The sequence below is a fragment of the Arachis hypogaea genome, chromosome 13 (assembly GCF_003086295.3).
Source record: "Arachis hypogaea cultivar Tifrunner chromosome 13, arahy.Tifrunner.gnm2.J5K5, whole genome shotgun sequence".
Taxonomy (NCBI): Eukaryota; Viridiplantae; Streptophyta; class Magnoliopsida; order Fabales; family Fabaceae; genus Arachis; species Arachis hypogaea.
Genome location: NC_092048.1, coordinates 18,757,658 through 18,769,838, shown reverse-complemented (window position 1 = coordinate 18,769,838; position 12,181 = coordinate 18,757,658). Strand labels below are relative to the sequence as shown.

General features: G+C 33.5%; 1 protein-coding gene across 3 annotated transcripts; it reads left to right on the top strand.

Annotated features, from left to right (window-relative positions):
- Positions 1-2,569: 2,569 nt before the first annotated feature.
- LOC112737565 (uncharacterized) lies at positions 2,570-4,550 on the top strand. 3 transcript variants are annotated; one of them, XR_003169009.3, is made up of 5 exons: positions 2,570-2,711; positions 2,816-2,889; positions 3,010-3,101; positions 3,860-4,065; positions 4,147-4,264. XR_003169009.3 is itself a non-coding variant. In XM_072213369.1 (5 exons), exons 4-5 carry the CDS (start codon positions 3,902-3,904, stop codon positions 4,520-4,522), a joined length of 474 nt encoding a protein of 157 aa, XP_072069470.1. In that variant the 5' UTR covers positions 2,570-2,711; positions 2,816-2,889; positions 3,010-3,101; positions 3,860-3,901; the 3' UTR covers positions 4,523-4,550. The 3 variants fall into 3 exon arrangements, 2 of the variants coding, with proteins under 2 accessions (XP_072069470.1, XP_072069469.1); XM_072213369.1 differs by having other exon boundaries at positions 3,860-3,999; positions 4,147-4,550; XM_072213368.1 differs by having other exon boundaries at positions 4,150-4,550.
- Positions 4,551-12,181: the final 7,631 nt, after the last annotated feature.

The window sequence follows — 12,181 nt, the reverse complement described above, 5'->3', positions numbered from 1 at the left end:
ACATGATGAGGAATGTTTAGCCTTTCTTTCGTTAACGTAAAGAAGCAAAATAAGCACAATGTTTTATTTATTTATTTATTTATTTTTATGATGTCTTAAGATTGCTGTTAGGTGAAAATTTTTGCTTAGTCTGCACCTAATAAGCTAAAGAAAAGAAAGATACACATTACATAACCAAGAAAAAGAAAACGTGATCATTCATCATTCATTCAACTTGAGATTTGTCAACAAACTACTCATATATAAACCTTAGACAAGTATTATATCAATTTCTAGTTTTTCTATGGTCTTCATTGTATTTTGTTTTCTCTTGAATGACAATACGTAAATTAATTATTATTTTTTTTTAAAAGTCTTATTATCTAGTCCATGTCAAATGGTTTAAATATCAGAAGGCCACATTCCATAATATTGAATGACTACAGTAACATGTTAAAAGTAAGCAAAGATGATTTATCTTTAACTTCTAAAGTAGTTGTAATCAAGGGGGGAAATGTTTAAATCACCAAAACTATACTCTGTCCAAATTTTGCTGCTAAAAAAGTTGTATGTTGATTTTAGAATTGTTTTCAATAGTAATTCAGTGTGCGGGGAAATAAAGGAAATAGATGGTTCTGTTAATAATAACAAATGTTGATTCTCTTGTTTGTAGGTACCCAAGGGATGGGAAGCTCTTTGTTAATGTTGTTTCGGTAGAAAGTGGTAAAGCTATTGCAAAGTCAAGCAAGGTGCTGGTGCAAAATGGGAGTTGTCAGTGGTCAGATAAACACATTGAAATTATAAACACATATAAAGACATAAAAAAGTTAATTACAATTAAAGACTTTGTTGGCATTATCCATTGAAGCTGTACTCTCTGATTTTTTACAATGAAGCAAAGCTACAGATTTGTACTTGATTGATTCTCCTATACATATCTCTAAATGTATTTACACAGCATGACTCAAAACCACGACGAAACAAAGCCTCCTTCTAAGCAATGGGTTTGTCAAAAAGCTTAACATCCATGTTCACATTCTAATACTTCTTTCCTCCTATTTGCTATCATAAACCAGGTTCATGAGCCCAAAAAGCATCTGAATCCGGACAAAAGAGAGAAAAATCGTGGATTTCTCTATTTGCTATGTGCCAATTGACAAAGCGAGCTTGTATCGACTTGAACAGAAAAAGGATGACCGGAAAAAGACAGCATTTATCATCTTCCCTGCAAGATCATATCCAAACTTGAAAACAAGGACCAACATAAAATATACTAGAAGCAAAGCAGAAAGCCCATCTAAAAGCAGTTTCTCAAAGGAATAAATAAATGGAGTTATTAAAATTTTTCTTTTTTCATCACAAAGACAGTGCTTTATCTGTGATAACTCAAAACTCCAGGAACAGAAAATTATGAGGGGCATCCAGCAGTTATTGGCAAGTGGTGGGCTACTGGAAAGAAATAGATAGAAGCTACAAACCCAAATTACCTAAAGTGGATGGGACCTTGGAAATTTGGCATCTCAAGTATTGCTCTATGTTAAAATGTCTATAGTGGACAAATGAAGATGGCACCAATTTACTCAGACCATGCTTACATCAGTACTGTCATAAGCTTACATCTTAGGATTATGCTTTATCTATTAGAACATGTTGTTCATTGGAACCTATATAAATTTTGAAAAACCATCCTTCTTTTCCAGAACAAAAAATAAAGCATACTCAAAGTTGTTAGCTATTTTCATTTTTTTTAGTAGATAACATTCTCTCGGTGAAGGTTCTTTACTTGTAGAAAACAACAAATTAAATGCACACAAATTGAGGATTCACCCAAAATTCAAGAATTATGAACATAGAAATCCTATAGGTGTTGACAAAACAACAAAATCAATGTGCTAATGAATTGTAAGTTGAACAAGCATCAAAATATAGCCAAAAGTGCCTCATCCAAGAACAGTGTGCCTAACATTTTCACAATTTAATCTTTATAGTAGATACAACACATAAATAAAATGCAAAACATTACATAGGCATTCAATCAAGCATGTGGTGTGCAATGCAGAAATTCAGCATAATCAAGCAATTTTCAGCGGAATTCAACCCATAATAGCCATAATCCAACACTTGCAACTTAACAAAGATCTACTAAACTAATCCTAACCTATCTTAACCACTTAAATCCACTAACAACATGCAAATTCTAACTAACTAACTAATTAAAGAAAATAGACTAGAAAGCAGAGCAAAGAGAGAACCTGAGGTGATGACTAGGGTTCTTGAAGCAGAGAAACGGGAAAAGAATGCAGTGATGACTAGGAGCGTGACCCTTTGACCGAGCCCCTGTCTCGACAGGGCAAGCGCCGGCGCCTCCTGGAAGAGAGTGTCCTCACTGCCACTGAGGAAGGCGTGTATCAGCCCTAGGCCAAAGAGACTAGGGCTGCCTATGGGGCCATGCTTAGTGTCATTCAACAGCATCTTGGCCAGCAGCCTCTCAGCATTGTTCGCGGCGCGGCTGATGAGATTCTTGCAGTGCTCAAGAATGATGCTGTTAAGAATGATGCTCAAGAATGATGCTTAGTGTCATTCAAAAGCTCTACCTTCTTGTTTGACCAATCTTAATTTATTTCTCTGTAATCTATAACTATTGCTGCTGAGTAACTACCTAATTGGATAATACTTGAAATTCACAGAGGGCTGACATTAACTTTGAAAGCTCCACCATTACTCTTGATCAGGTAATGCTATTAGATACTGCATTTTTTCTCTAGCCTAATTAATCGGATTTGAATATTTGTCTGATTTTTCCAAGTTCAAATTACTTTCTTCCTTGCATTCACAGTTGATGCATGTATTCCAGAAAAACTATAATCTTCTGTTGGGCATCTTCAATCCAGAGGGATGGTTGGAAATCACGTATCCTAAGATCATATCATGGACAAACTAAAGGGCCGTGAAACACGCTTGTTTTTCTCTGTCTTTTATTCTATCATTGATGAAAATTCTTGTTGTTTCTTATTTCAATCTTTCTCATAGATATGTTGATGACACCATGAGGATTGGAAGGGACAACAAGGGTAATATCTTTGTGCTGGAAAAAATTGAAGATAGAAGTCGTAATCCTCAAGGTTAAGTAGTATTTTATTTACGATAAATGTTGGGGTGACAATTCTTAAAAACTCATACTTTGACTCATCACTACATCATCATAAGATAGAGTGTGGAACTTGCTTTGATGGTGGGTTCACTCTTCATCCATCCTTTAGTGAATGAATAAGGAGTTAAAGATGAGTTTAAAAAGGTTATGTCGTCTTAACATAACTCGATAGGTTTGAGTTAGACATGTATATTTTTATTAATCCATTTTTAAGTATTTTGTCCCCTTTTTTTTCTTGATAGAAACTAGGGGTGAAAATTTGTGATATGTTGATTATAACTACTGTTGCATTGCGAGTATTAGTACTCACTAATGGTAAAGTAATTTTACCAAATGCATTTTTTGTAGCTTATGCATATTAAAAGTTACTTTTATTTTGATTTACCAAACATAGCTAATACAAATCTTGAAAAGTTGAAGTTTTATCAAATCGGGCCATAACTGACTCATCTAGACATCTACTGGACAAGACTTGGTTGTTATAGTTTATTCATAGATTTTCTTTTTCCTGTGTTGTTTTTTTTCCTATATTTGAAGGCTTTTGAGTGTGGTTTATTATGATCTTTGCTTCATGCTTTGTTTAGTTATTTACTTTTTTATGCTTCAACTGCGTTTTGAATAAGTGGTCCCTGAGTAAAATCTTTTGGACAGCCTTGTACTCCCTACAAAGTTAAAATTTGGAGTCCAAACTGCGAAACATTCCCTAACTTATACAGAGGTTTCGTGCAGGAAGAGGCGAAACACCAAGAACCAAAGGACAAGGTGGCAGCGATGGCGATGGTGAGGAGGCAAAGGATGTTGGAATGCGAAAAGGAAAACATGGAGAAGAAGCCCTTCATGGACATACAAACTGAGACCAAGAGATTCAGGCAAACAACACTTGATTTGATTTTCATTTTTAGCATTCAGCAACAATCGTTACAAATCAGTAACAAGTAATCCCTAATCACAATAAACGTGAAATCAATAAAGCTAAACAAAAATTTCAGTAATGATTTGATTTCTATTTTTAGCAGCAGCAAGAAAATTTCAACAAAAGCTTCAGGAATTAAAAAAAGAGCAACAGCACAAAATCAATTATTTGATTTTCCATTAACCCAGTCACAGTTTCACATTCAAAAATCAACAACAGGGCATAAAAGGAAGAGAAGAACCGAAGTGAAGGCAGTGCCGCTAACCTTCGACGACGACATGGACGGTGCCCGGCGAGACGACAGCGAGTGGCGACACAGCGGCGAGCTGCTCCAAGTTCGAGAGAATCCAGGGAGGACGGGGACAGGGGGAAGGAGAACGCCGAACTACGAGAGAGGAAGCAGAGGCGCCGACAGCACGGACGGCGGCGGCACCGCGGCAGAACGGTTGCAGGGAGAACTTAGGGTTTTGGTGGGGTGAGTTTGGAAGGTGCTATGGGTTCAGACTTCAGGTGATAGTGATATATGATTCACGTATTGGGGAAATGGGTGGGTGCTAGGGGAAATGGGTGGGTGTTACTTGTTAGGGGGAAGGGGTGGGTTTGGAAAGTGGATCAGACCATTTTTTTAAGTCGGTTTTTGATTGAACCGGTTAGACCGGTCGATCTGACCGAATTTTAGAATATTGAAATTGGTTTTATTTTGGTTAATTAAAAAATTTTAAAAAAATCGATTCACTAAAAACGTCCAATAATATGACGACACGTAGGTGTTTTTATAAAAAGACATTTTCTGCAACTTTACGGGAGTATCCCCAATGTTAAATGTATGTTCCCTCCGAAGCGCGTGTCACATGATGAATAATATTCATCAATTCAATAGGTCATGGAACAATCCTAAATAATGATGTGAAAAAATTAGTTGTTTGACAATAAGCAAGAAGCATGATGCAGTTAAAATTAGAAATTGAATTTTATAAAGAAGCACGTATCTTGACCTAAAATAGTACACCAAATAGGAAAACATTTTCAGTACAAAAATATCTCAAGAGAGGGTTTTGATTTTTCTCTTCGGAAATATAAATAGATGTCTCCCCCATATCTGAGCAAGGTAGTTTATGTAATAATACTGACCCCTGCACGTAGAGTTGGTGAAGCAAAAAATATCAGATAGGGGTGGACCAATGCTTTGAGCCACTGGGACAATAACTGGAGAGAATAAAGGGACAGCTGAACTTGTATCCTATAACAATGGGCAAAAGCTAGTCAATGAATATTAATAAGAAGGTGGCTTCTATGGTGGCACGGAATTAGGTGGTTAAGGATGAATGATATTTTACTGACAAATGACGTGACGACAGGTGGCATGATGAAATATACAGGTGGAGTGTTTAAACGTGAATTTAACCAAGAGATTTAAGTTTAAATACAATAACTATGCAAAGTTTACTGCGTGGTTAGTTTTAGAATTTTGTATGCCAAAAATGTTTTCTTCAACTTGGGCCGCTAACTAGGTGGACAACAACTTTTGAAAAACAAGTTACTAGGTCTATTAAAATAAGTTGGAAAAAAAAAAAGGATAAAGCACTAAATTAATCTTCTATGTTTGGGCATAATCCTATTTTAGTTCCTAAGATTTAAAATATTCTATTTGAATTAAAAAATGTTTTATTTAGCTTCAATATAGTCTCACCGTGAGGTTAAAGTTAAATAATTAACAGAAGGTCCTACATGACAATAATAAAAGAACAAGGTCGATAATTTAAAAAACAAGTACAACCTCCAGAAGCACAAAATTAATTGTGGATGCATCAATACATTTATTTATCATTCTTCTTATAATTTAAATGAAATATTTTCTATAAAATTAAGGAGAATGATAAATAAATATATAAAAGTATCCACGGTTGATTTTGTGCCTTTGGAGCTTGTATTTATTCTCCAGATTATCGACCTTGTTCTTGTACTACTGTCATGTTGAATATTTCGTTAATTATTTAACTTTGACCTTACGGTGGGATTAAAGTTAAATGAAACTTTTTTTGATTTAAATAGAACACTTTAAATGATAAGGACTAAAACAGAATTACGTCCAAATGTAAGAAATCAATTTAATATTTTATCTAAAACAAATAAAGTTGGTGTTTGACAATGAAATGTAAACTAAGATGGAGGGTTTGGAAAAAATAACAAGAAACAAGTAATCAGTTATTGTTATGGAGATGTCTAAGTTACTGCTATTTGTTTTGGTGATAAAATTAATAATATTAATCCCCTGTAATATTTAAATATCCGGAAAAAATAGCTATATTTATGACACCAGAAATATTAAATAGTAGAATTTTTAACGTTGAGAAAATTAAAAATATAAGTTACGAGTTTAGGTTTTTGTTGTATTTTTTTTAACTCTACAGAAGTTTAAATCGTAATAAATAAAATAAAACCAATCAAATTTATAAAAACTATGGATAAAATCGTAAAAGAATCATGATAATGTGAGTAGTATTTCTTTTTTTTCTGTAACTAAATTAATTTATTTAATAAGTTGTTTTTAGAAATAATATATTTAAAAAAATTGCAGTCTAAATATTTAAATCAAAATAAAAAATTATTTTTTTTTAAAATAAAAATTATTTAATTTTATTTTATACATATTATTTAAGAAATCTGTCAATAATGTGAGATAGCGGCATTTAATTATCTTAACAAGACCCAATTTATAAAAGTCATTATAATAACAATATCATATTGGGTTTAATTTTTTTCCAAGACCCTATAAATAGAATGATCAATAGGCTTTGAGTATTCATATTCTTATGAGAAAATAAGAAAACACAAATTGATTTTGACAAAATGATTATTAATAGTGCGTCAAAAATTTTTTTTTTTTGCATTCTTTTCGTGGCTTTATTTTTTATTTCAGATACCGAAATTTATTTTACTTTTTTTTATAATTCATTTTATAATGAGTAAAAATATTTAAAAACAACTTTATAATTATAAAAGTTACGATATTATATTATAAAATTTTTTATTTTAAGTATTTAAACAATTAAATACAGATACATAAACAATTGTACTTAACTAAATTAATATAAAATATATTTAAATATTATATTAGTCTATCAATTTTGTTAGTTATTGCAGACGGAAGCAGTACCAATAAGAGGTTGGATCATTACGATAAAACAACATCATGTGATACTGGATTTTGTGTATTTTATGTATCATACTTAATCACTTTTAACGTTGGGAGTGTAATCCCACACGTGGTTGCTGCTGCCATAGTGATGATTAAGTGAAGTGCTCTTCACCTTAAGTTTGATCATATATATGTATTTTGAATGAATACATCCTTTCATGTATTTTTTGATAAAACTAAACAAGTGGAGAATCAATAAAATAAAAAATTATTAAAGTTTTTTTTCTTTAATACGATATATGATTTATTATTATAAAATTAAGTCTTATTACTCTTTTTGTCCAAAATAAACTTTTATTTTTAAATTTAATTTTATCTAAAATAATTAGTTCACTCTTTTATTAGAGATTTTATTAAATAGAAAGAAAGAATATAATTTGAATAAAAAATTACTCGAATCAAGTAAATCAAATAATACTCTATTTAGTTATTTGAGTAAATTTTTATTTGATAATTAGTTTGATTTTTAAATCTTAAAGTAATCTCTAAAATTGAGCCTGTGTACTAAAGTACTTATAGGTTCTAATTGCACTATATTATGGTCTCTAAAATTGAATTTTAAGCATTATATTATACTCTAGACCCTTTTTAGTTGTGATTCAGTAATTGAAGCGATGATCTTGCACTATTACTATAATGGTGGAGACTCTGAAACAATGTCATTTTGTATTTGGTGCATAATGAATATAAAGATCCTCTATAATGAATATAAAAATCCTCCAAATTCCATGAAAATGGGGATACGCCGCCACAAATAAATGCAATCGGAATGAATAACTAGAATAAGAAAGTGTCTCATATAATTGACCTAGAATAAGAAAGGAAAAGTTGATGTATTTTTTGTGATGAAGTATGATGCTAAAGAAAGGTATTTACTCTTTTGAATTTGGATTGATTTTGGACAAAAGACAAATGCATTGAGCCACAAGAGGAGGGAAGGCCACATGTTCACTATCTGTAACAGGGTCGCCTTCAGAACCCATGTTATTTTGAATGATGCCCGACACAGAGGTCGAGTCGAAGTTAATGTCATAGACATCTTTAGGATATGGGATTGTCCAACAAACATCTTCTCCATCGGGAGATTAGCCAGTTAGAGTTGAAATTTTTATTAGGATCGAATCCAAGCAAAGGGGCAGTGCAGAAAAGGTCATAAGTAGAAAGTCGAAAAGCAAATACTATACCCAGAAACTTCCATAAAAATTAGTAAGTTGAAGAAAGTTTCAACAGCTATGTCAAAAAAGATGAGCTCGACTGTTTTGGAGGTGTGGTTCTAAAGACTTAACTAACAAACTAACTAGCCTTGATTTTTTGTAAAGAAGGTGTTCAGGAGGAGAAGGAAAGGAAGAAGAAATCGACTTAACTTGTTCTAAGGTGGAAAGTGGACCTAGGACTGAATATGTGACATTGGAGACTTGAAATTAAAGTAGTACCTGGCTACCCCAGGTGGTTTCTACATTTGGATTAGGAGCTCTTGAAGTTCCATCATCATTATAAAATTGTGACATGCTGGTCACCAGAGATGGAGGACCTATGACGTAAACATCGTCATCACCCTCCTGGAATGAAGAAGCGGGAGTAGCAGAGATTCCACCTGGAGCAGTAGTAGTAACTCTAACAGTAGAGAAAGAGGCAAATGCCATGGTTGTTCCTGCAGTAGAGGTAGAAATAAAAATGTTGGTGGTAGTAGTTACATCTATAGTAGTGGATGAAGATGAGGTAGCCGTAACGGCCAAAGTACTACTAGAGTGAAGACCAAATTGAGTAGCCATGAAAATAAAATTTTCAAATGAAGAAGGATTTACAAGAAAATGTGAGAAAAAACTTTTGCAAAAGATGAAGAATTTTTTAGAAGTGTTGGCTGAAAAATGAGAATAATGAACAATGATAAAGACAGCGGAATATAAAAGGGTTTGAATCAATAAAGGCCCACTAAAGCCCAATAGAAATGTGTTAAGAATTTTAAAAATGCGCGAATTGTTTTATCTTCTTATAACCATCTTTCAAAATTTGAAAATTTAAAAGAAGCACGTGATTCAGTAAAATCTATCGTGCCATACTTTGAAACAATTAAGTTTTAAGAGAAAATTTGGGAAGGATTCTTTGAAATCGAAGAAGTTTTATTTGATGATGAAGTTAAATATTGCTTTCTTTGGTCAAAAGCCTTCTGGTGCTCCTTCTCCCATCTGAATTCTTTTCCCTACATCAATTTCAATTGAGGAGTAAATGTTTTCATTTTCTCAGATAAATTTGAAATGAAGCGTCGAAAAAAATTTACTTTACGTAAGAAAGACTGTAGTTTTTTCTTATTTCGAGGAGAAGACGAGTCGAAAATAGCTTGGCATTTATTGGTGTCGACGGCCACTCCTTTTTTTTGCACAATGAATCCCAGAAATTTTTTTTGCAGATACACCAAAAACACATTTTAATGGGTTTATCTTAAGTCAATAATATCTCATCCGTTGAAAAGCCATCTCTAAATTACACAAATGAACTTGATTCGGCTCTGATTTAACTACCACATCATCGATACGAATTTTCATAAACTTACTAATAAAGTCATGGAAGATCGAGTTCATCGCTCTCTAGTAAGTAGCTCCAGCATTTTTCAATCCAAATGGCATAACTAACCATTCATAAGTGCCAATGGTTCCAGGGCATCGAAAGGCTGTCTTTGACATCTATAAAGCTCAAAAGTTCGCTTTCTGCGGCAGAGTCAATCAACATCTCTGCGATTGACATGTGATACTCGTCTTTTGGTATAGCCTTACTCAAATCCCTGAAATCAATACAAACTCTTAACTTTCTATTTTTCTTAATAATAAGAAAAATATTAGTAATCTATTAAACTTACCTAGCTGTAGAAATGAACCCAGCTTTGAACAAACATTTGGCTTCCTCCTTGAGCTTCATCATAATTTTCGGAGCAAAACGTCTAGGAACTTGCTTAATTGGTTGAACATTTTCAATAAGAAGGAGCTTATGTTCAACTAAAGATCTTTGCAAACCAGGCATCTCCTCATACTACCAAGCAAAATAATCTTGGTATTTTTTCAAGACCTCAATCAAGTCTTTTTTGAATTCAAGATCTAGACATCGACTAATGTAAGTCACTCGCTCTTTTTTATCAATCTCGACTTCGTCAAGAGAATCTTGTACTTCAACCTTTTTATTATGAAAATCTTCAGAAATTAAATTGGACCTTTCAAGCTCTAAGGGGTTGAGGTCATATATACAGTCTACACGTTTTTTCATGCACTTCTTCTTCTCGGCCATGTAGGCTGAGAGTCGAGACCATTAGCTCTCTGATATGGAAAAATTAATTCTGCATAACTACCGGCAAGTATACTAGATCGTATCAAGTAATAAAATTCACTTAGAGTGAAGTCAATCCCACGAGGATTAAAGGATTAAGCAATCAATAGTTAGTTGATTCTTCTAGTTAGACAGTTCATATTGGAGTGATGAGTAACAAGAAATGTAAATGACATAAATTTAAAGTGCAAGAAAATAAAGTGCTGGAAAATAAATTGCAAGGAAATGTAAAGTATGGGAAAGTAAAGTGCAAGAAAGAAAAGTACAAGAAAGTAAACAACTAGAAGTAAAAAAATAAAAGAAAATTGGGATCAAGAGATATTGCTCTCTTAAGATCAACAATTCTCATCTCTTCAATCATACAATCATTGATATCTTGGCAAATCATAAGTAATCAAACCCTAATCTCTTGGTGATTTGATTTCTCTTAACTTGATCAATTGCCAATCTCTTGATCTAATTGGTCGTGAGAAGAGATGAAGTTCAATTTCTGATTCATAGGCCACACAATTTCATGAGTCAAGTATTGGGAAGGTTATATGTCATGTACCAATTCCAAACCCAATTTCATAACCATTGTGAGAAAGAACTTCAAGCACAATTCTATGTTCCCTCTCTCGAGGCTCACATAGAATCCAAGTTAGATTCAATTTCTTTCTCAAGATAATTGAACCCTTGTGATGAAGAACGAAGATTCTTTCTAAAGAAACAATAAAAGAATAATTGAAGATGAAGAATGAAAATAAATCAACCCATTAAATTGCAATGGAGCTCTCTCTCCCAATGAAAAGAGTTAGTAATTCATAACAAAATATTTACAAAAGTGGGTGATGAAAGAAAATAGAAGAGAAGAGAAATGTGAGTGAGAAGAGAAGGTCCGAAGACCCCTCCCAGTGGAATCTGTTTCCAGCCAAGAGTTTCCTCTTCTTGAAGTGTGAAACTAAGGCTTATTTATAAGCTAACCTAAATTGCAAATTCAAATAAAATTCAAAACAAATTATAATCAAATAAAAATTAACTAATTATAGATGATTCTTGTGGTCTTGATTGATTGGTACTTGTGGGCTTGCTTTTTTGAAGTTTGATTGGACTTGGAATGAATTTGAACAAAGATGAGGCTTCCAGGGGTCACTTGGGCATTATTGGCACCAACGCCTTCAGTTTTCAGTGTTGCCAACGCCATATAATTTTTGCCAGAAAGTGTTCATGTGCGTACGCATGCTCATTCATGCTTACGCACAATTGCAACAAATCCCCTTTGTGCATACGCTCTCTGCCTCTCGCATACGCATACCTGCCTGATTTCTCATTGTGCATACGCATGAAAGGGTGTGCGTATGCATGAATACAAAATTTTTAACTCTATTTATCACGAACGTTATCGAGGATAACGCCTTCATAAGCCTGGCGTTGCCAATGCCTTCATAAGCCTTGCTCTTTGGCCTTGATGTTAAGAGAAGGAAGGTGTTGCTAGCTCAAAAATCAAGTTGCCATCTCCTTCTTTGTTGAGGGAAGCAAGGCGTTATTAATGCCCAGGGCCAAGTTGCCAACGCCTTCATTGTCTTTTAATGTTGAAAGAAGGAAGGCGTTGCTAAGGCCAAGATTAAGTTGCCAACGCCTTCAT